Below are 25,419 nucleotides of genomic sequence, written 5' to 3'. Positions count from 1 at the left end.
CTTCCCTTCCATATTTTTATGATTTAAAAAGTTAAACTTAAATTTTGTTGTGAAAAATATCCCCTATGGATGATCAATGTACATTTCAAGGATTTTTAACAAATTTTGTAGCAGATTCCTACAGTTTGTTACTCTTAGGAAATAGCTGCTTGTTTCATCGTGTCCTTTGCAGACTGATTCTGAATGGGAGGGTCTGGATTATAACCACCAGCTGCAGTCTGTGTTCTAATGAGGAACGCTGCAGGGTCTGCACTCCTTTTAGAAATAACCCTCAGTATCTCATCAAAAATAAAATTTCTGTTGTAGAGGATGCCTAAAATCTGATTTGCATCTTAGTGAAAACATCTGTAAAATCAGTCAATCACACAAGCAGGAAATGGCATTACTGGAGGTTTACAGAATGCCACCAGGTTACCATATTGGATTAAGTTTTACAGAGAATTACAGTGATAGAAAGGTAATTTTTAACCACTTGCCATCCAGTGTAGGTATATTACCAAAAGTATTGACATGCCTTCCTTTACTTGGGGGGCAGCCCATAATACAGGGCGCAGGGGCCATCCCCCCAATCCATGCATCCGACCCCCTTATCTACATGCAGGGTGCCGGATGCATGGATTCCAATGGGTGTGTTTTTTTTTTTTTTTCGAAGCACGTGATTAGAGCCAGAGGCTCTAATAGGCTTCAAAAAAAAAGGGTGGGCTGAGGGCGCAGAGCGCCCCCAGCCCACCCAGTTGTGTGATAATAGCAAATTAATATTCACTATTGTCTTCCTGATTCTCCTCCCGGCCAATCAGGATGCGATTGGCCGAGCGGAGAAGCGATCCCATTGGCCGCCAGGGAGGGAGAAGACGCAGGGAAAGTTGCCATGAAGCACCAGGAAAAGGAGACGCCGCCTGGAGGAAGCTCTGCCTGCGACCTAGATGGGGTAAGTGTGTGGCTGGTGAGCGAGTTTGGGGTGGAGGAACTTGACTGGCCTGTACAAAGTCCTGACCTCAACCCGATAGCACACCTTTGGGATGAATTAGAGCGGAAACTGCGAGCCAGGCCTTTTCATCCAACATCAGTGCCTGACCTCATAAATGCACTTCTGGAAGAATGGTCAAAAATTCCCATAGACACACTCCTAAACCTTGTGGACAGCCTTCTCAGATGAGCTGAAGCCTTTATAGCTTCAAAGGGTGGGTCAACTCAATAATGAACCCTATGGACTAAGACGCCATTAAAGTTCATGTGCGTGTAAAGGCAGGCGCCCCAATACTTTTGACAAGGATGGCAAGTGGTTATACCAGGAACATGGCTGTGCAGCCATGATCCTGGTATCAATTTCTAAAGACTGCTTTAATGTGAAAGTGTTTCCGGCAGCTTTACAGCCGCCCAATCACTTTTACAGTGATGCAGACACCCCCTCCCCTCACTGCCGCCGTCAGATGCCCACAAAAGAGATGGAGCAACATCCGTTCCCCCATCCCCTCTGTGATAAAGCCGAAAACGTCAAGGATTTCATCAATTCCTGTTTCAAATCTGTGATTTGATCAGCTGCCTTGGAGGTCAGAGGAGGCATCAGGGGTCCAATAGACCCCTGATGTCTTTATAATGAGTACCTGTCGTTAATATTAAATTACAATATGGCCCGTGTAACAGTTGTATATGCTATAATATTTTATATATTTGCACAAATTTTCCACAAAGTTTGAGTTAGCCTTATCCTCTGGAACTTGCTACTCCAATCTGTCCAGTTATCTCCTACTCTGTCCACTTTTAGGCGATTCCTGAAAACTCACCTCTTCAGGGAGGCCTATCCTGCCTTCAGCTAACAACCAAATCTTCTATTTCTTCCATCAGTTCATCCCTCTGTTACTACCTTTTGTTTCACCAGCCCCTCCCTATTAGATTGTAAGCTCACAGGAGCAGGGCTCTCCTAAACCTCATGTATTAAATTGTATTGATGCTGTATTGTCCTTTATATACTGTATAACAATAATAATAATTTTGCAAACACATTTTTGTAGGTTGTCCCTCTACTGTATCTGTATTGTGTCCTTGTCTGTGACATCCATTTTGCCCTTTTTTGCTGTTTTCCTGTTATTTTCCTCTTCCATCTCTCCTTGTAGACTGACATAAGGTAATGGTATCTCACAGCAATCTTTAATTTTGTTCTTAGCAAGTTCACCAATACATCCATGTGAAAGACTATCCTCCCAGAGGAAGAAAGGCTTTTTACTGCTGTCAGAACCTTCTCCGGCTCTGTCAAGGTCACAGGCTCCTAATTCTTTCTAGACCACAGTGCGCAAAAAGAATTTCCATCAGTCTTGTAGAACAATTCCACAGCTCAAATAAATAATACGGATGCTAAAATGTTCTAGTAAACAATGTAATCGAAGAGACCAAATCACAAAGAAGAAAGTTTGAAATGAAATACTTCTAACCGCAAAATGAAATATTGATCGGTCAGAAGAGCGTATTTGGTGTTCTGAATGTAAGCTGGGAGAGGTGTAGAAGTTTGGTTTAAATTGCTTCGTCCCTTTTTCTGCTGATAAGTATATTACGCTAAACTTGAATTTGCACTCCAGGCGTTGTACAGAGCTTGCATTGATGAGAAAATGTAGTTTACATTCAGGTTCATTCTGCTTGAATTTAACATCCGTTTGGAATGGTTCTGACAATATTCAGAACTCATTGACAGGAGCAGTTAGCCTGCAATTCACCTCCTTCTGATTTGCATTTTATGTTCAATCTGAGTTTATTGGAAAAAGAAATTCAAAATAAAAAATAGCAGTACAAAAGTGGTACATACAGTATGTACCAGCAAAGGCAAAAAAAACAAACAAAATGAAATAATTAAAACAATGAAATGGAGTGTAAATGTGCACAAAATATATAAGCACCCCATATAGAACAAAGCACGCATAAAATAGAGACCAGTGATAATACAAAAGAAAATAGGCCGAAACAGGAGCATAACTATAAAAGGAGATGATAGGCCAGATAGCAAAGAAATAAATATATTCAGCGCAGGCAACAACCCAAATAACATTAAATATGATTGCAGGCTGAACACTACAAGGTCAATACACAACACCTCGACAGAATAATAGAACTCAAAACAGTACAGCACAAAATCCAATCAATACAGAGTAATTATAAAGTCCATTAATAAAAACAGTTCATAATAAACAGGGTGTTTGCCACTGTGAGGATGTGTGTCCAAGCAAAGCATGTAAGTGTCAAATTGAGTCTAGCCCATCCGCCAAAGACATCAGCAGCCGCTCACCTCATTTAATATGACCAAAAAGTCTGAATAAGCCTTCCCACATTGTTGGGATAACAATCCTTTGATGGTCAATCAATGGCATATATATATTCCTCTCCGTGGAATATATATGTGGATAAAATAAAACAGAATCTAGTGCTCTCTGTTTTATCTCAAAATTTATTTAAAAACGGTTAAAAGAACTTACAAGTAAATCACTTGTACCAATTGCATGTATAGAGCACTCTGGTTACAGGTAAAAAACAATAAGATGACATCATACATAGCTCCTCTCCCGTACGCGTTACGTCCATAAGCGGGACTTGGTCAGCGGGAAAGGAGCCGCGTAGTCTACCCGCACTTATATAGACACAATCCCGGGCATCATGGAAACCAGACACTACCTGCATAATTTAAAAAGCAAACACAACAACCTGTCTTCATAATATAAAATAAATAAATATATATATATATATATATATATATATATATATATATATATATATATATATATATATATATAAAATCTGATACATCATCTTAATATATAGAGCACCATATGCTAGGCTCAAAAAAATGTGAGCACGCCATGACCTCACAGCACCGGTGGGAATTATGATCCAATATTAACTGGTCCCTTATATTGAACAAAGAATTCAAGAGGGGGGGGGGGGTTTGGGTGAGGGATGGGGGTTGAGGGGGAGGTCAGAAGGTAAAGAAACAGCAAGAAGCAGAGCAGGGGGAGAAAGGAGAGAAAGAGAGGCTAAGACAGCCAGGGATGGACAGCCAAAAGAGAGTTCACACAAGCTCAAACCAAGTAAAGGCCTGCGATTGTCCCGCAAAGAGGTTTCGCAGTTCAGATGACTCCCTGAACACCTTTCAAGATAGCCATGTTTGATGGCATTGTTCCTATGTATCCAGCTCGCGTGCCTGGAGGGACTCCATCCCCTCAATGTTATCCATCTGTGTAACCCACTCAATCAAAGAAGGAAGTTGGGTCGTCCGCCAATGGCGTGGAATAACCGATCTCGCTGCTGTCAAACAATGCCTAAGGAAACCTTTTTTGATACGTTTAAAAGAGCTGGGTAAGATAGAGAGCAAAGTGATTTACAGAGTGTTGGGAACAGTTGCCCCTGTAACGGTGGTATAAAATCATGGATGGGAGAATTCCCAACAGATATGCAAGAGGGAGCCCCTGGCGGAATGGTAGCACCAGTATAGTTCTGAAACGGACAGAAAAAATCAGATGGAGCAGCGTCGGGAACTGATACCACTGGGAGACAAGTTTGAATGTTCTCGTGGGCCCTAGTCACCAGGGACAAACGGTAAGGCCCCCTTGACACTTGTGCGACTTGTCCTGGGACTGCAAAGTCTGATGACAAGTGCCCATGATTTCCAATAAGTACCATTCATATCTGTCTGACTTCAAGTTGCTCAAGTCGCTCTGACTTCAAAGTGGTCCCTGTACTACTTTGGTCCGACTTTGATGCAAATTGAGGTCCATAGACCTCAAGTTTACACAGGCATTCCCTGAAATCGTGTCAAAATCGCGGCCGTGAAATTGCGGTAAAACCACTCCTCTGCTGTGATATCAAGGTTGAGATCAAATGCCCATTTAGTCATAAATTCTGGAAGGTCGGGAGGGAGTTTCGCAAGAAGCCCTCTTGCACCGAGATCTCAGAGCTGCAGCTGGGTCCCATCCTCACCCGTCTTGCTTACAGATTCGCAGACTCTGGTTGTGTGACTGACTGGAACTGCGATGACATCCCTCCCGCTCATGCGCACGGGAGCCGCCGATTACGGCACAGGACTCAGAAGGAATGGCACAGCTGGCCGTTCCTTCCCAGTCACTGGCTGCATATAATGTAATTATCTCCTAAACGGTGCATGTTTAGAAGATATTTACACTACCTATAGGTAAAAGTAATGTGTGGAACTTTACTTCCCAATTAAAGTGTCGCCTATAGAAAATATAGGGAACCAAAATCTTGTTACTGTTTCACGGGTGCCCACACAATTTTGAAGTTTGATATGTTGGCTATCTTTTTACTCAATGCAACCTCATCTTTTATACTTTACCATGTACAATACCTCTATACATTTTTAAGAAATGTTTTAATGTATGCTTAATGAACTTTGTATATTGTTTTGCTATATTACAATCTCTAGTGTTTTTTTTCCTTTATATTGGGGTTATGAGTAGCAGCCTTTAAAGTCCTTTTTCTATCTTTATAGAGGTATTGTACAAAATACCTACTGGAAGTGGTGCCACGTTAACCAATCGCAGTTCATGTTTCATTTTTTATACTTTACCAAAAAATTGGGTAATATGTTGCATTTATGTGCCCATAAAATAACTTAATTGCTCACATAATTTGTAATAAAAACTTCTTTGCCATTCTGAAGCTTCCCTCCAACTACTTTGCATATTATTTTATATATATACTGTGATCTGTACTTGCCAAATATACTGTAGAAATCTCCCTCCACTGAGTCTGGCTGCATCCATTTTAACTGTGGGCAGCTGAAGCTGCTGCCTGTTCACTTCCTGGATTTACACAGGGGCACGCCTCCAGCTCTGCAGCTCTCATTGGCCCTCTTATGACTCATCCCCTCTCCCTTCCTGGCAAACTCTCACAAGAGAGAACTGTGCATGATGACATAAGCCTAGGCTTTTTACCAGACAAGAAACAGGAAGTGGGCTGTATAAGGTATTTACTGGCAGAAAAAAAATGTTTTACTATCCAAAGTTAAAACAACAAGAGCAGAGGATTTAATAGATGTAAAGATGAAAAAATGACTGAAAGTCCGCTTTAAGTATATTTTTGACTGAAATTTTGTGTTTCATAAACCTTTGTGACAGAGAAAATTGAGTACTGTCTGTGATACTTTTTTTATTTGCACTGAGCTCTCGGGGTGTGTCCCCTTCTTCAAGATCCAAGCAGTACTGATTCACAAAAGTTTTAGCAGAAGGTAAAATGTTAAAACAAAAAAAAAAAAAAATCTCTGAGGGAAAGGAAAAAGAAAAACAAACCCATACAAATCAATAGTATAGCAATGGTAATAAAGCTATCAGCAAGTGAGATAAGACAGAGGGAAAGCTATAGACTGGGGGGGGGGGGATGATAGTCACAGAGGGGGTCATAAAACTTTAGTATAGTGGGTGAGCAAACCAATATCTAAATTTAGGCCATTGCTAAAACTTTTGTGAATCAGTACTGCTTGGACCTTGAAGAAGGGGACATACCCCGAAAGCTCGTCCATGAAAAATGATATGTTAGTGCAAATAAAGAAATTATCACGGACAGTACTCAATTTTCTCTGTCACAATTGCACTAATACGGCTTCAATAACCTCAAGTATAAACCTTTGTGCTAATATTGTGTGATATAAAAATTTGGAACTACCACTATTTTATTCTCTAGCATATCTGCTTTCAGAAACTATACAATGGTTTGGGGGTTTTACATGATCTTCAGGCCTAAAATGATTTTCTAAACGTGTGTGCGGAAAATGGCAAAAATTGCTCTGGCAGCGAAAAGGGTTTAAACTGCACCAAGCTGCTTTTGCAATCCCGTTAACTTGTATGAAGCCGTTTTGACATAAACACTTGTCAACACAGGCCCTAAAAGAGCAATTTAAATGTAACATCTTAATTACTTTACATGAAAACAGTAACTTTCATTAACTGCAGGTAAAAATGACCACACCTGTGAATGGGGGAGTCTGTGTGACGTTGTATTTCAATTTTCTGTACAGTTGAGCCCAGTCTGTTGTATATTAACCAGTTGTGGACCTTGGGCGTGTTATACACTCCCAAACAGTTTGTTGGAGAACAGAAAGGTGGAGTACACCCTGTTTTTCTGCCCAGATGCAGACACACACACACACACACACACACACACACACACGCACGTGCTGGCAATTCCCAGCTGTCAAAATGACGTGCTGTTAAAAAAAAATTAAAACGAGATAGAGACACAAACTGACATTTTTACTTTTGTGTGTTCAGTTTCATTCATCTGCAGATCAAAGGTATGGGCTTTGATCTGCATATGATGTTAGTTATAGCTGAAGTTTAGTAGTTATTATTTTTGTTTTTTTTTAATACAGCACCAGATACATCATTTATATCCAACATTTCCTGCAGGCTGCTGCTTCTTATAAAACATACCCATTCATGTCGCCTTCATAGCTGCCTGTATGGGTTAACAGCAGCTGCCCCCTTCTGCCCTCTCCACAATTAAGAGACCTTGTACTAATATTCTCCCACAATGCAACATGTTCTGTGATTGGGCAGTGGAGATCCTGTCATTACTCCTCCTCCATTCACAGACCATGATACTTTGTGAGAGAATACTAGTACGAGGCCTCTGAATGGCAGAGCATGCAGAAGGGGGTGGATAAGGGCCATAACGTCTCATACTAGCAGCGGCTCGGCCTCAGAGGATAGCAATATCCATTGGCTATGAAGAGAGGATTTTTACAAGAAGCAGCATCCTGCAGGAGATGGGATACACACTTGCACTATTGCAAGCAATAGTGCAAGAACTCCCCTCTACCTATCTACCTACCTCCCCCACGCAAAAATAGGGCCCCCAGCAACAATAGACCTCGCCAGCAAAAATAGGTCACCCAGCAACAATAGACCTCGCCAGCAAAAATAGACCCCCACGCAAAAATAGGGCCCCCAGCAACAATAGACCTCGCCAGCAAAAATAGATCCCCCCGCAACAATAGACCTCGCCAGCAAAAATAGACCCCCATGCAAAAATAGACCCCCCAGCAACAATAGACCTCACCAGAAAAAATAGACCCCAACTCAAAAATAGATCCCCCAGCAACAATAGACCTCGCCAGCAAAAATAGACCCCAACTCAAAAATAGATCCCCCAGCAACAATAGACCTCGCCAGCAAAAATAGCCCCCCCACGCAAAAATAGATTCCCCAGCAACAATAGACCTCGCCAGCAAAAATAGACCCCCACGCAAAAATAGATCCCCTCCGCCAACAATAGATCCCCCAGCAGCCAGCATCAATAAACTCTTCAGCACCCCTTGCCATTACATATATTTAGTGCTGGAGGTGCCGAAACTGCGTCCCCCCTGCATTCCTGCTGAAAAAACGCCCTGATTGCAAGTAATAATGTGCTTGGTACTGTATACCCAAAAATATTACTAAACTTCTGCTTTAAATAAACCTGACCAGTACATAAAATTTGTTCCCATTCAACCCCTCTTAAGCTGGCCCTAGATAGTTTTTTTTTTTTTTGGTTCAGCCAGCTGGCTGAATGAAAAAAAAAAAAAGAATGAACAAATTTCTCCATCCACACAAGCGAGGTAGATGAAGGATCCCCCCCCCCCCCCCCGTCTGGACATTGTATTCTGACAGTAGGACACAATGAGCACCAGAGGGGGTAACGGTCACACGTTAACCAAAATTTGCATGGTACTTTCAATCAGCCTCTAATTAACTCCTCCCCCCCTTCTTCACTAAACATTTATTTTCCTACTGATTTTTTGTTTATTTCTATTTTTCTAACTATTAAAATTTTTTCACTTTGTAAATTTTTTTTAGGTGTTGCATAAATAAGTGCAAAATTAAGAAAAACATTTTTTTTAATAACCTTGCAATGCTTTGTACTAGAATCATTATTTTATTTTAATTATTTTATTTTAATTCTTTTATTTTAAACAGGACACATTATATGTCTACGGTAACTGTAACCTTTTTTTAAGCCAACACTTCAAAGTAGAAAGTATGTGTGTTTTTTTTTTTTGTGTGTGGTTTTTTTTGTTTGTTTTTTTTGTTTTAGTTTTGTTATTTTTTTGTCTATGGATTGCATAAAAAATAAAATAATTTTCTTAGGACGATATTACCAAGAGAAATCATTGTTCTAAGCAACATATACAGTATATGTCTACAGTAAATGTAACTTTTTTTAAGCCAACGCTTATCAAAGTACAAAGTGTGTGTGTATGTTTATTTTTATTTTATTTTTTTTTTGTTTTGTTATTTTTTTGTCTTTGAATTGCTTAAAAAATAAAATCATTTTCTTAAGACGATATTGCCAAGAGAAATCATCGTTCTAAGCAAAATATATTAGGGCTGTTACTGATTAAAATTTTCGTGTTCGATTAATGTTTTTTTTTTTTTTTTAAATTGATTAATCGACTAATTTCGATTAATTATAACGCACATACAGATCAAACTACTTTTAGCTGATTTAGCACCCTTGTTATGGCAATGGCCGAAGCCGGTCATAGCGGGGCATGGCTAGGACATCACACGTCATAAACTCAGCCTCACCGTGCCCATAATCGCAGCCTCACCGTGCCCATAATCTTAGACTTACCGTGCCCACAATCTCAGCCTCACCGTGCCCATAATCACAGCCTCCTCGTGCCTATAATCGCAGCCTCCTCGTGCCCATAATGCTGTCTCACCGTGCCCATAATCACAGCCTCGCCGTGCCCATAATCACAGCCTCGCCGTGCCCATAATCGCAGCCTCGCCGTGCCTAAAATGGCAGCCTCACCGTGCCCATAATGCAGTCTCACTGTGCCCATAATTGCAGCCTCACTGTAGTCAGTGCCTGTGCCTGGATTACACAGTCTGCGGGCATCTCCCGGAGACTGTAGACAGACAGATAGACAGAACACTGCGTCTATCACGCAAGCTGATCTAGGAGGAGGGCAGGACTTTTCTCATAGCGCGGCCAAAGTTTTCACACTCAGCTTCGAGACACAGCGGGAGATGCCCGCAGACTGTGTATAACATATAGTGGAGGAGGGAGCGGAGCGCTGCGCTGCAGCCACAGCTTGGCCCAAGGCGGCCCCAGGGCAAGCAGCCTACCGATCAAAAAAATTTTGATCGATCAAAAAAATTACCGATTAATGGAGGAATTAATCTTTAATTTCCACAGCCTTAACATATATATATTGGTTTGTTATCACAAGTAATAACCGATAGCAGAAATGTGCATGTATTGTGGAGATGTACTGAAGATGTTTTATTTTTCTTTTGCCTTGATATACACTTTAAACAGCAGATAACTAATGGTAAAAGGGTTATGAATGAAAGAGAATGCTAGTTTATGCAGCTTCTGTACCCCAGTACCCTGTACATTCTAAAATACACACTTATTAGTGCCCAACATATAAGCTGTGTTTTAAATGCATTTTGTGGCTTTTAATCACATTACTGTATTGTGTAGGAATACCTAGAATAATAATGGATTTTTAATTAAACTACAAAACTTTGTCCTTTTACTAATACAGAAAGCAGTCAGCCTGAACAGCCTTCCAAACCATCATTCATGGAGTATTTCGAGAAGAATGAGAACCAGCTGGGTGCCACAGAAAAGAGCAGTGCAGTAGAGTCTCCCAGTTCCTTTGAATGGAAGATACCCCTGAATGGAGATTACAGCTTTGTGAGTATTGATTAATCCTGAAGTATAAAGGTCATGTGTACTATACAGTATATCAGCAGACGACAACTAGTGGTTCGTGGACCAATGATGGTCCACGAGAAAATGTTGGTGTTTCACAGAAGGTTCTGCCACAAATCAACATTATGGTGCATGTATACCACCCAATGTTGTTTCTAGTGGTGTTCTCAATGCGTGCTAAAAGTCAATACTGTCAGCGTGCATTGATACCCAATACCTCCTCTGCAGTTCTGGCTCCTGTGAACTCAGAGGGAGATGCCAGATGTAGTGCAGAGAGCAGGAGATGAAGAAGGAGGGGACTTCCAATGGCAGCGCTGATCACAGACTGTGGGAAGGGAGCACGGAGCCCGAGCACAAGGCCTTGATAAGGAGGTGAGATCCAATGAGTCTGTGTAAGGCAGCAGTGTGATGCAGAGGTGGGAAATTTATGTTCGTGGTCCACGGGATTCAACATTGTGAGTTTAGTGGTCTGTGAGGTCATAAAGTTTGGCGACCACTGATATATATTGATGTTATACAGGTAAACCAGTGATCATTGGTATACTCAACAAATGCATACAGTGATAATGTATGATCAGAGCTACAGGAAAATAACTACACATTTTCGGGAGGTAAGTATAAAGTGTTGGTTACGCTTACCATCAAACTGTCCTACGATCAAGCTGTGGCTGTCGGTAAAATGTGAAGAGAGTACAGCAGTACTGTTAGTAGGTTCCTCCACTCCGTGCAATCTGTACTTCAAGTCCCTACTATTTTATGAATAAAATAAGTCACTATAGAGGCAATTTACGGGGCACCATTTGCAGCTACAAATGCCCCCTTCTCTTTAAAAGGACCATGCATGTACATTCACTTATGTGCAGGTACACAGCAAAATCCATCTAATGTCTATAGGATGCTATGCACGAGCGGCTCTAGATGAACAGTTAGCCAGTGAGCTTAAAGAAATGATTTGCATAGCTCCATCCACTATCACGAAATGAGGGGTAACTCCTTCCTTCACACTGAGGCAGTTTTCAGGTGTTTTAGCGCTAGAAATAGCGCCCGTAAAGCGCCTGAAAACTGCGTCCCATTCATTACAATGGGTGCTTTCACACCTGGGCGGTGCGCTTGTGGGACGTTCGGAAAAGTCCTGCAAGCAGCATCTTTGGGGCGGTTTGGGAGTGCTGTATACAGTGCTCCCAAAACGCCCCTGCCCATTGCAATAAAAATGAAAAGTGCTTCGGAAGCGCTGCAACACGGGAGTTCTTAACCCCTTCTTTGAGATTAAAAGCGTCCCGCTAGCGGCTGAAAAGTGTCACTTAAACACTTAAGGACCAAGCCTATTTTTCAAAGTTATTGTTTACAAGTTAAAATCATTTTTTTTGGCTAGAAAATGACTTGGAACCCCCAAACATAATAATAATTTTATAAAGTAAGACAACAGTAAAGTTAGCCCAATTTAAATTTTTTTTTTTTTTTTTTATTGTGAAAGATGATGTTGTGCCGAGTAAATTGATACCCAACATGTCACGCTTCAAAATTGCGCCCGCTCGTGGAATGGCGACAAACTTTTATCCTTAAAAATCTCCATAGGGGACGTTTAAAAAAATCTACGGGTTGCATGTTTTGAGTTACAGAGGAGGTCTAGGGCTAGAATTATTGCTCTCGCTCTAATACCGCGTACACACGATCGGACATTCCGACAACAAAACTGTGGATTTATTTCCGACGGATGTCGGCTCAAACTTGTCTTGTATACACAAGTTCACACAAATGTTGTCGGAAATTCCGAACGTCAAGAACGCGGTGACGTACAACACATACGATGAGCCGAGAAAAATGAAGTTCAATAGCCAGTGCGGCTCTTCTGCTTGATTCCGAGCATGCGTGGAATTTTGTGCGTCGGAATTGTGTACACACGATCGGAATTTCCGACTACAGATTTTGTTGTCGGAAAATTTGAGATCCAGCTCTCAAATTTTTGTTGTCGGAAATTCCGACAGCAAATGTCCGATGGAGCCTACACACAGTCGGAATTTCCGACATCAAGCTCACTTCGAACATTTGTTGTTGGAAATTCCGACCGCGTGTACGCGGCATAACGGTCACCGTGATACCTCACATGTGTGGTTTGAACACCGTTTTCATATGCGGGCGCTACTCACGTATGCGATTGCTTCTGCACGTGAGCTCGGCGGGACAGGGCGCGTTAAAAAATATATATATATTTTTTTTTTTTCTTATTTATTTTACTTTTTATTTTTTATTTTTACACTGTTCTTTTTAAAAAAAACTGTAATTTTTATTCCTATTACAAGGAATGGAAACATCCCTTGTAATAGAAAAAAAAAGCATGACAGGACCTCCTTAAATATGAGATCTGGGGTACAATAAGAAAAAAATGTCCCTTTTAAGAGCTATGGGCGGAAGGGACGTTTTGACGTTGCTTCCGCCCTGCAATGTTTTGGAGCCGGGTGGGGGCCATCTTCCTCTCATTCAGCTCCATACCACAGAGGGGACAGGATCTAAAACGAGCGGCGCCCTAACGCAACTACGTCCCCAGTGTGAAAGGGGTCTTACTTGTTGAATTTGGAATGACATGAGGCATGTGAAAACCCTATTTTCTTAGAAGGATTTGGTTTAGTAGAGAACCTCTTTTGGTTTCCTTTTGGACCACCTCACCATAACCTGTCAGGTTATACATTCAGGTTTAAATAAAAAAACTAAATCCGCTCCAAGGGAAAAAAGAAGTGTATTCCCAGAGTGCAGACAGTAAAGCCTAATACACCTAATAGGTCCCCCACATACATTTTTGTCCCCATCAGAGACCCCCTGCACAATAATGTCCCCATCAGAGACCCCTGCACATTAATGTCCCCACCACATGCATTAATGTCCCCATCAGAGACCCCCCCACACACATTACTGTCCCCATCAGAGACCCCTGCACAATAATGTCTCCATCAGAGACCCCTGCACATTAATGTCCCCGCCACAGGCATTAATGTCCCCCATCAGAGATCCCCCCACACACATTAATGTTCCTATCAGAAACCCCTGCATATTAATGTCCCCACCACACACATTAATGTCCCCATGAGAGACCCCCCACACACATTAATGTCCCCATCAGAGACCCCTGAACATTATGTCCCCATCAGAGACCCCCCACACATATTTTTGTCCCCATCAGAGACCCCTGCACAATAATGTCCTCCTTAGAGTGCCCCCTTCCACATTTGTGTCTTTCATCAGAGCCACCTCTCCACATTTAGGTCCCCATCAGAGAGCCCCCACACAGCACTCACATTTCAGTCCCAGTAATATCGATGCCCGGCTTCAGTGCAGCTCTGCTGTATCTCCCGGCTTCTTCCCTGCTGTTACACAGGCACGTGGTATGCAAACTGACAGCGGAGAGGGAGCTAGGAGGTGCAGCAGGTCCTAGCCAGCGGTTCTAGCAAACAGCTGCTTAGTGGGGCGCCAGGTTGGCAGGCTTTGTTGGGTTACGGGACCAGCACTGCATACTGCCAGGGGTGAGTATGCAGCGCACGTCCTGCTCCCCAACATGGCTTGAGAAGAAACCGACCCTGCAATGAGTCTTAGGCTGGAAAAAACGTCCCAGCGAGCTGGATGTGGCCCGTGGGCCGTAGTTTGGAGACCCCTGCCCTAGAGAATAAAATGGCGGTCGTTGCAATACTTTATGTCACACCGTATTTTCGCAGAGGTCTTTTGGATTTTGAATTAAAAATAAGATAACAGTAAAGTTAGCCCAATTTTTTTTTATATTGTAAAAGATAATGTTACGCCAAGTAAATTGATACCTAAGCTGTCATGCTTCAAAATTGCGCCCGCTCGTGGAATGGCAACAAACTTTGACCCTTAAAAATCTTCATAGGCGACATTTAAAAATTTCTACAGGTTACCAGTTTTGTGTTACAGAGTGAGTCTTTTGCTCTCGCTTGAATGATCATGGCGATACCTCACATGTGTGGTTTGAACACCGTTTTTATATGCGGGCGTGACTTACGTATGCGTTCGCTTCTGCGCGCAAGCTCGGCAGGACGGGGTAATTTTTTTTTTCTTATTTATTTTACTTTTTATATTTACACTGTCCTTTTTTTTAAAAAAAAAATTTGGGTCACTTTCATTCCTATTACAAGGAATGTAAACATCCCTTGAGATAGAAAAAAGCATGACAGGACCTCTTAAATGTGAGATCTGGGGTCAAAAAGACCTCACATCTCACATTTACACTTAAATGCAATAAAAAAAAAAATAAATGTCTTTTAAAAAAAAAAGAAACATTTAGGACCATTGGGTGGAAGTGACGTTAGACATCGCTTCAGTCATCCAATGTTATGGAGCCGAGAGAGGGAAAGATGGCCCCCGCACAGCTCCATAACATTGGATGACGAAAGAGGGGAGAGGACCCGATCGTCTCCGCTGCTACCGACAGCTCCGGTAAGCGGTAGGTACGAGCGGAGCACGGCGAGGTGGGCCCTCTCCCGCCCCCGATAAAAGTGATCACGCGGCGAATCCGCTGTGGAGACCACTTTTATCAGAGGACTGTCCGCCATTTAAGAAATTACCGGCATCTTTTAAAGCCAAATCCGTAATTTGGTGAGGCTGCTGCTTTCAATAAATGCACCATGCAGGATGAAATAATCATTCTAAGGGCTCATGGGCTTAAAAAATGCCTCTATTACAGCTGTTTAACTTTTTTTTCTGCCCGTGAACACATGCACACATAGGTGTTTACAGGTATATTAGAAGGCTCTCTACAGGCAGAAAAAAAAGTTAAAAAAAGAGAAAAAGTGTTCAGGGGTGCTGGGCAAACACTCAGTGTGCACCAGGCATTAACATACTTTTTATTCTGGGATTATAAAATTAGGAAGTGAGGTACTCTAATGCAGGAATGATATAATAACCTGCACTTTGAGCTTCTTTGTGCAGTACAGTGTGTCTCAATATTAAGGAATGTGTGCTCGATAGAAACCCATTTAACAATAGATACTTCCATATTTAATTATGTTACATCCACCTCTGGTGTATTAGATTACCTTGAGCATTAGGTGTGCACTTATACAGTGAGCGAAAAAGAAGAAAAGAAAACAGAATAACAACAAAAAATATCTAGAAAAACGCATTTCAAAAAAGTTATAAAAAGTATTTGACCCCTTTGCAAAACATGACTTATTACTTGGTGGCAAAACCCTTGTTAGCAATCACAGAGGTCAAACGTTTTCTTGTAGTTGGCCACCACCCACTCTTCTTTGCAAATGGTTTTCGAGGCTGATGTTTGGTAATTAACACCTTCAGCTCCCTCCACAAATTTTCTATGGGATTAAGGTCTGGAGACTGGGTAGGCCACTCGAGGACCTTAATGTGTTTCTTCTTGAGCCACTCCTTTGTTGCCTTGGCAGTGTGTTTTGGGTCATTGTCATGCTGGAATACCCATCCACGACCCATTTTCAATGCCCTGGCTGAGGGAAGGAGGTTCTCATCCAAGAATGGATGGTACATGGGCCCGTCCATCGTCCCTTTGATGGGGGTGAAGTTGTCCTGTCCCCTTAGCAGAAAAACACCCCCAAAGCATAATGTTCCCACCTCCATGTTTGACAGTGGGGATGGTGTTCTTGGGGTCATAGGCAGCATTCCTCCTCCGCCAAACACGGCGCGTTGAGTTAATGCCAAAAAGCCAGATTTTGGTCTAATTTGTTCACAACACTTTCATCCTGTTCTCCTCTGAATCATTCAGATGTTCATTAGAAAACTTCAGACGGGCCTGTACATGTGCTTTCTTGAGCGGGGGGGACCTTGCGGGTGATGCAGGATTTCAGTTCTTCACGGCGTAGTGTGTTACCAATAGTTTTTTTGGTGACTATGGTCCCAGCTGCCTTGAGATTATTAACAAGATTCTGAAGACATGCTTGGCCAGTCCATCACCTTTACCCTCAGCTTCTTTAGCAAGGCAGTTGTCGACTTGGAGGTGTGTTTGGGGTCTTTATCATGTTGGAATACTGCCCTGCGGCCCAGTCTCCGAAAGGAGAGGATCATGCTCTGCTTCAGTATGTCACAGTACGTGTTGGCATTCATGGTTCCCTTAATGAACTGTAGCTCCCCAGTGCCGGCAGCACTCATGCAGCCCCAGACCATGCTTGAATGTAGGCAAGACACACTTGTCTTTGCACTTCTCACCTGGTTGCCACCACACACACTTGACACCATCTGAACCAAATATGTTTATCTTGGTCTCATCAGACCACAGGACATGGTTCCAGAAATCCATGTCCTTAGTCTGCTTGTCTTCAGCAAACTGTTTGCGAGCGCTTTCTTGTGCATCATCTTTAGAAGAGGCTTCCTTCTGGGACGACAGCAATGCAGACCAATTTGATGCAGTGTGCGGTGTATGGTCTGAGCACTGACAGGCTGACCCCCACCCCTTCAACCTCTGCAGCAATTCTGGCAGCACTCATATGTCTATTTCCCAAAGACAACCTCTGGATATGACGCTGAGCACGTGCACTCAACTTATTTGGTCAACCATGGCGAGGCCTGTACTGAGTGGAACCTGTCCTGTTAAACCGTTGTATGGTTTGGCCACCATGCTGAAGCTCAGTTTTAGGGTCTTGGCAATCTTTTTATAGCCTAAGCCATCTTTATGTAGAGCAAGAATTCTTTTTTTAGATCCTCAGAGAGTTCTTTGCCATGAGGTGCCATGTTGAACTTCCAGTGACCAGTGTGAGAGCGATAACACCAAATTTAACACACCTGCTCCCCATTCACACCTGAGACCTTGTAACACTAACGAGTCACATGACACTGGGGAGGGAAAATGGCTAATTGGGCCCAATTTGGACATTTTCACTTAGGGGTGTACTCACTTTTGTTTCCAGCGGTTTAGACATTAATGGCTGGGTGTTGAGTTATTTTGAGGGGACAGCAAATTTAACTGTTATACAAGCTGTACACTCACTACTTTACATTGTAGCAAAGTGTAATTTCTTCAGTGTTGTCACATGAAAAGATATAATAAAATATTTACTGAAAATGTGAGGGGTGTACTCACTTTTTGAGATACTGTATAAGTTTAGAACATATAGGATATTCAAACATGAACTAAATCCTACACCACACCTTTGTTAATATTACAGATATAGGGAGGGCAACAGCATGGTACAACAATATCACTGAATACACAGTAGGGGTGAGTGGTAGGTTAAAGGCAGAGTATGCTTCAGCTATAGATGTCTAAACATATAAAACAGCTTTGTTGGCCATGGTTCACACCCTAATGCCGCATACACACGATCTGACTTTCCGACAAGAAATGTTGGATGTGAGCTCGTTGGCGGTAAGTCCGACCGTGTGTATGCTCCATCGGACATTTGTTGTCGGACTTTCTGCCAACAAATGTTGGCTAGCAGGTTCTCAAATTTTCCGCCAACAAAACTTTGTTGTCGGTCTTTCCGATCGTGTGTACAGAAGTCCGTCACACAAAAGTCCACGCATGCTCGGAATCCAGTACGAGCCAGAAGCGCTCGGTCTTGTAAAACTAGCGATCGTAATGGAGATATCACATGACTATTGAACTTACTTTTTATCGGCTTGTCGTACGTCTTGTATGTCACCACGTTCCCACGTTCGTAATTGTTGGCCAACATTTGTTGTGACCGTGTGTATGCAAGACAAGTTTGAGCCAACAACCTTCAAACAAATCTCCACGGTTTTGTTGTCGGAAAGTCTGATCGTGTGTACGGGGCATTATGGTGCAGACCTAGGTCTGTTGTGTACTCCGCATGCTATCATTCCTAAGGGCCAGAGGCCCTGATAGAGATAGATAAAAGTGAAAAAAGAAGTCGAAAAGGAAGAAAATAGGAAGAAAGGAAGTGCAACCCATCCTATCCAGATTTATGCTGTCTTAAACCCCATACACATGGGCCGAATATTGGGCGCTATCGGCCGGTTCAATAGAAACCAGTCAACATTCAGCCCGGCCACGGCTTCTGTCTAAGGAGCATTACTGGAAAAGGTCTGCCGATCAGCATCCAATCAGAATGTGTGTTCTGGCGGGGGGGACGTTTCGCTGTCAGAACTCAATTGCTCATCGGGAGAGATTGCTGTACTAACATTGGATTATTAATACAGGATCTCCTCCCAAGCTCTATAGTTTTTTTTTTTGTTGTTCAGCCTGCTGGGTTGAATGAAAAAAACTTATAGTGTCTATTAGGCTTTAGATATCTCATGAGGCTCCAGAGAGGTATTTAATCCATGCATCCCAAATTTTCTCGAAGAAAGCAAGTTTATCGTGTAAAATAGTCAAAAGGCATTCATTACCTATGATCCATGACAGTTTAGTCTTCAATGGATTGTTTTTCCTTCTAATGTTCTTCACCGCTTGCCTATGTGTTGGCATATAGTCACTGGTGTCAGTCTATAATTTGTATAGTGTCCTATCTTCCTGTAGGTGGCTATACCCACATGTTGAAGAATACACTTCTGTGTCCTCCAATAAGCTACCAAAAAACACATTTTTACACAAATCCTCATACAGCTTTCCATTGCTAATGGAGCACCCGCTCATCAGTAAGGGGACTGTAAACATTTCCCACCAATTTGCAAATGCTTAGACATAGAGGAATTAAGGAATAAGGAATAAGGAATGATTAAAAATTGAATTTTGTGAGTAGACAGTGTTTATTATTAAAAAATGTCCAAAAGGTGGCGTAACATTTGAATTATGCTATATTTCTCAATATGCAGCTTTAAACCGGTGCCTATGCTATTTTCTGCCTAAAAGTCTGATTATCAAGATATATGAGAACATAAACAGAATTTTCCCTGGTTAATATTAAAGATGTTTCATGCTAAAAAGCATTGTTATCTTCAATGGAGGAGCAAGTGCTGTAATTAGATACAGCGGGTCTGAAGTCTGAGATCAATACGGTCTAAAGTCTTTACTTCAGCTCAGTATGGGTTTCTGTTGTGATGTGTTTTCTCTCATTTAAATCAATCCATGTTTATTTTAAACATAATGCATACGTGGATTTGCACCAAGGTCATTAGAAAGTTACACCAGTAATAACTGTATTCCCATCAGCTGTCAGATCTGTATTAGCAGTGCTCCAAGCAATACATTTCGTCCAATTTCTTTGCTGAAGAGGCCCTGTCACTTTGTCTATTCAGATCCACTCATACCTGCCATGATACGCTACCATTCCTTCTTCATAGCCAGAAGTCGATCCCTGTGTAAGCTCTATGTTGAGTGGTGTCCAAGCTTTCACTGGGTGGGTGATGTCACCCTCTCCCTCATGTGACCGTGTTCATGCCTGGTAATAGGACCTTAAATCCAAATACTTCATCCTAAGAGGAGGACTTGTTTTCTTCTGAGGTGAAAGCACTGGGTATTTCACAAAGTCTCCAAAAGAACATCATAGCAGCACAGTAAAAGGGAGTATAAGTGGTAGCGGTGGCTCTCTGGAGGCTTAATGGGCAAAATGACCCTTTAAGTCCCTTTAACTAGCCTTGCAACCTTAAGCATGCTATGTATGCCCAAATTAACTTGACTAGAGTACATAAGGTGTATTTAGCATGCCCCCCATCACCCACCAATACCCACAACCTGCCACCATTTCTCATTACTGGGAACAACCAAGACTTTCTCTAGTTGCCCTAACTTCCCTCATTACCCCTTCCTTTTGCCACTTAGCTATTGCTTTTTTTATTTCTATTTTTAATAATTATTTTTTTTTTCCCTTTTGTTCATTTTTTTTTGTTATATTGCAATAACAATTGTGCAAAATTAAAAATAAAATGCCAATATTTCATTAGAGAATATCTTTGCAATGCTTTATATCAGAAATATAATATCTTAATTGTACAGTACAGGACAGAGGCAGAATTTTCATAGACCCTGGGTTATAGGCTGGTACCTTCAGGGGATAAGACACTCTAAAGCTTTCCTTAACATGCCCCCCAGTCATACCCCTATACCCTACCCCAATTTTGCTAGTGTCTGGTCTCAAAAATAGTTTTTATTGTTGCCATCATTTCAACCAGAAGGATCTCTGCGCTGGCAGCCTTTTTTTGCAAGTCACCTTTCCATGTTCATAGGGATAAGGTTGTTTTAAAACCTAGGTCTGAGGTTGTGAATACTTTCTACCTTAGTAAGGACATTGTGCTTCCTTCTGTTGGTTCACCACCTCCTCATTCAAGAGAGATTGCCCTATATACTCTAAATAGGGTAGCTATTGGGGCCTATCTCTCCAAAGATGGACTCCCAGTTTGATATTCCAGATGATCATTGCAGATTATCCACTTGTGACCATCTCTCATTGGATTCACCTGACTATTCACAGGATTTTTTTGCGAGGGGACAGAACCATCTGTTCCCTGTCACTGCTGTTTTTATCAGATATGTGAATTTTTCCTGGGTCTTTTGCCACCAGGTATCAGTCTCTCAGGTATGCAACTACCTGGTCTTCTGACCACACATTAACAAAGTTCCATTTTGCAGATGCAGATGCATCAGCAGATGCCAGCTTTGGACATAAGGTCCTGCAGGCGACAATAGGTACTATTCTCCTTTAGTGTTGCCTTGGCCCTTGGTTTGTTTTAAATGCCTTATTCCATATACAGCGCTGTCCTAAAACATTATTAATCAACTTTCAACAAAAATAAGTATGTGAAGTTATACAAATCATGTATAAAAATATAAATATTAAGCCAACATAAAGTGCTGATGTTGTGAGTCCCAAAATAAATAGTTCGTCTTTAAAGTGCTTCAAACAAATAATTAGTATTAAAGTGCTTCAAAAATTCTTCATAAGGTGCTTCATACAAAAAGTGCTTAAGTGCAGCTCCTATGGTTTCTTAGTGCTTCATGCAACACGTACTCACATTGATACAATACAAGGAGAGTACTGGAAGTATGGTGTATTGAAGGAGAGATGTAGCTGCTTATTCCTGCCAAGGCCCGGAAGGGTAATATCCACAAGCTCATGGAGACTTTGTAGCTGAAAAACACATAGTTAAAGACATCTGGTAAGCGTAAAAGAGCGCAGAGTGTTGCATGAAGCACTAAGAAGCCATAGGAGCTGCACTGAAGCACATTTTGTATGAAGCAACTTATATAGAATTTTGTTCAGGTTTGTGGATGGAGTAAGGCATTTTTACAGCAGCAGTCCTGTTAGGCAGCTAGTAATATAAAGTGATAGTGCTGTGGGGTAAACAATACACTTGGTTTGTTTTGGCCCCCCTTTTTCTTGGGACTGCTTTTGGATGTCTCATCGGTTCCAGAATTAAAGTGTTACTAAAGTCTCGTTTTTTTTAGTTGAATATAACAAACATGTCATACTTACCTCCTCTGTACAGCCCAGATCCTCCTCTTCTCAGGTCCCTCTTCGGTGCTCCTGGCCCCTCCCTCCTGTTGAGTGCCCCCACAGCAAGTAGCTTGCTGTGGGGGCCCGCGAGCCGAGCCACAGCTCCCTGGGCCCATTCAGACACAGAGCTGTGGCCTGGCCCCACCCCTTTCTCTCCTCATTGGCTGACTGACTTTTATTGGCTCCCGCTGCTGTCTCAGCCAATGAGGAAGGGAGTCCCAGGCAGCCGAGACACTCCTGTAACATCGCTGGATCTAGATGGACCTCGGGTAAGTATGAGGGGGGCTGCTGCACACAGAAGGGATTTTATCCTAATGCATAGAATGCATTCGGATAAAAAAAAACCTTCTGCCTTTACAACCACTTTACCTGCCTTTGTTTTACAGTTAACACAATATTTAATGTAGGTGCTGTATTTTTTTTCTTTTTCTTCAGTATTTAATTCGGGAACACAGCTACCTTACCTCTTATGTTGATCTTTTTTGCATTGTTGACCTGTTCCCATTGTTAAGATGTTTCTCAGGAAGGTTATTCTCTATTGCTACTATTGCCCAATGTTGAGCTTCTCTTGTAAATGCAGGGGTATAGACACTAGATGGGGCTTTGCCTAGCGTCCAATCTTGTACAGCCGTCCCCATTAGCCCCCCAACACACGCACACCTCTCTTGTTGGGTTTTTGACTGCAAAATTGAAAGTGTAAAGGCCTGTACACACGGTAAGATTATCTGATCGTTAATATAGTGCTTTTCAAGGGTGCAAGCTAGAAAATGTTTTTTGTATGTGAACACATCTGATTTTCATTTAATGTGTACATTAATCATACAGAAATAATCAAATAGAAAAAAACATGATCAGAAGCAAAGAACAAACCTACACTTCCTCTTCTACTACACTTGTATGTAGCTACGTTTGCCTTTGTCGTTGGAGTATTTCCTTACACGTCAATACCATTCTGACTGCATCATGATACGCACTTTTGTGGAAAATTGGACGATCGGTTGTCTGATCTGCTCATAGTGTGAACTAGATTTAAGTCTCCCAAAATACATCAGAATCAGTTGAACGCTACTGGTTGAGTCACCAACCAGCTTCAAAAATGTTTTGAACACAGAGACCACTGTACTTGTGTTGTCCGTCATTAGAAGTTCCAAATTTGCTCAGAGCATGTTTGAAAATATCCTAGCTTTTAGATTGTAATTCTTATAAATTATTCATAAAGTTTAGTAACCATTCATTTTTGTATCATCTCTTCAAAGTGAATGGAGGTCCAACTGACTGGAGGAAATCTATTGCAATTGTTCTCACTTGAACTAAATGGTTACCCACATCCGTTTTACTCTGTCTATAATAAATAAGGAAGTAATATGTTTCAAGAAGCAGAGTGGGGAGCCTGGCATTGACTTACCATTTACAATAACCATTTAAATGTATTTCATTCCATACTGTGTGTCCATGCATAATTGTTGATTCTTATATCTTTATCTTTCTAGTTAAAAGACTGGAGCGTTGATGAACTCCAGAAGAAACTAAACGAACTGGATCCAATGATGAATCGGGAAATTGAAGAAATCCATCAAAGATACCAATCCAAGCGGCAGCCTATACTAGAAGCCATTGATTCCAAAAAACGAAGGCAGCAAAATTTTTAAAATTGCGCTTAACCTGTACACTTCAGTCATCGCTAAACTGAGCCATGGAAGAACACATGGGACAAACCCTACGTGTCCTGGGGCTCAGCTTTTCATCAAAATACAGGAACAAGTTGAGTTGCTCTAGAAAAAAAAATGAACCTCATTTCCCGGGGGGAGAAGTGGAGGCAGATATTTCTCATCCTGTCCTCTGTGCCTAAGCCTTCCGGAGAACGGAGTGCATTACCTTTTTACTCCCAACTGTCTCTACCATGTCTCTACAATCTTTTCTGCCCTACATATAGACCTTGGCCACTTATGCTGTAGACTTAGCCCCCTCTCGGTCAGTCACCAGGACTGAAGGCAGGCCCATTTCACAGTCAGATATCCTCAGAAAATCTCTCTTTACTCTATAGGTACGAGGAGTTGGATTTCTAACTGTAGCCCAGTTGCAGTGTTTTCTGCAGAATATTTGCAGTTCACTTACTTTAGAATATTGCTTGGAGTTGTTTTTTTTGTTTTTTTATACCATCTTAAATATGACTGGACTTTTATATTTTGTAATATATAACTTTTGTGTTTTTTTTATTGTTTTTATTGCTAAATATTTTATATTTTGGAGATGAATCTTATTGATTTGCATTCGGATGTATAGAAGTTATTAAGATTAAAACAATGTTTTGTGTATGAAATGGAAAAATGCTTGTGCTTTGTAATGTGCATATTTAGGGCCCATTTACAGTATAATGGAAAGTAGATATTGCTTTCCACTCTTTGTTGACATTAATTGACATAAATAGGGTGCGGTGTGGAGCCAACAGTGAACATTCATTATCATTAATGATTAAGGACACATTTGTGCTGTGCTTTAAAAAATGTCGGCTTTGTTTTTTCTTATTATGGTCCACACTTCCTACCTAGGGTTGCCACCTTTTCTTCAAGCAAAACCCAAACACTTTAGCGGCACAGGGCCAATTTCTTTTTTCTGTAATATACACTATAGGGTTATAAAAAACCTGGGACACCTTTGGGTGCCCCAAGAAGAGTAGTAACTATGCGTCGAACAGTGGATGTGACCAAACTGCTCCTGCTGACTTCATCATCCCGCCCCCAGTGATGCCGAACCTGCCCCCAGACAACAAATTTGTGTGTGACTATCTGGGGTTATTTGGGGAGCCCCAGCCCAGTCTGAATAATGTGTCCTGGTTTCAGGCAGACTGAAACCCAGACACATGATTAAAAACCCAGACTGTCCGGGTGAATCCTGGACAGGTGGCAACCCTATTCCCACCTCAGCTTAGCTTGTGGCTAACCAGAAAAAAGTTTTGATCAAAAGACTGATAAAGAGTGCTAATATGTTACCATATGGTATCTGGGAGTTGCAAGAAAATTCTGGTAGATTCAACACTCCTGTCTCCACCAAAACATATTTTCTGTGTTTTGCTACTGATATGATAAAGGCCTTAAAGTGGTAGTAAAGTTGTTTCTGGTACTTTTACCTACAAGTAAAATAAATATCTCCTAAACGTGCATGGTTTAGGAGATATTCCATGGTGTAGCAGCCAGTCGCGTCACCGGCGCATGTGCTGTGAAGGGATGGCACACCGAGCCGTTCCTTCAGAGGTCTACACCATAAACCGCAACTCCTGTGCACATACGCAGGATTGACATCATCGCGACTTGGCCAGTCAGACGGCCGACGCCTGCAAACCCGAAAAGAAGAC

General features: G+C 41.7%; 1 protein-coding gene across 1 annotated transcript in view; it reads left to right on the top strand.

Moving 5' to 3' along the window:
• The window catches only part of STK4 (serine/threonine kinase 4), a 163,195-nt gene extending 138,800 nt beyond the window's left edge, over nt 1-24,395 (top strand). Inside the window, exons 10-11 of the mRNA XM_073608038.1 lie at nt 10,535-10,686; nt 23,558-24,395. Of these exons, the coding sequence (XP_073464139.1) occupies nt 10,535-10,686; nt 23,558-23,716 (311 nt within the window). The 3' untranslated portion in view covers nt 23,717-24,395. The remainder of the gene's footprint in view (nt 1-10,534; nt 10,687-23,557) is intronic.
• The last annotated feature ends 1,024 nt before the right edge of the window (nt 24,396-25,419 follow it).

The sequence above is a fragment of the Aquarana catesbeiana genome, linkage group LG12 (genome assembly GCF_042186555.1).
Source record: "Aquarana catesbeiana isolate 2022-GZ linkage group LG12, ASM4218655v1, whole genome shotgun sequence".
NCBI classification, from domain to species: domain Eukaryota; kingdom Metazoa; phylum Chordata; class Amphibia; order Anura; family Ranidae; genus Aquarana; species Aquarana catesbeiana.
This window is presented reverse-complemented; position numbering and strand designations above follow the sequence as displayed.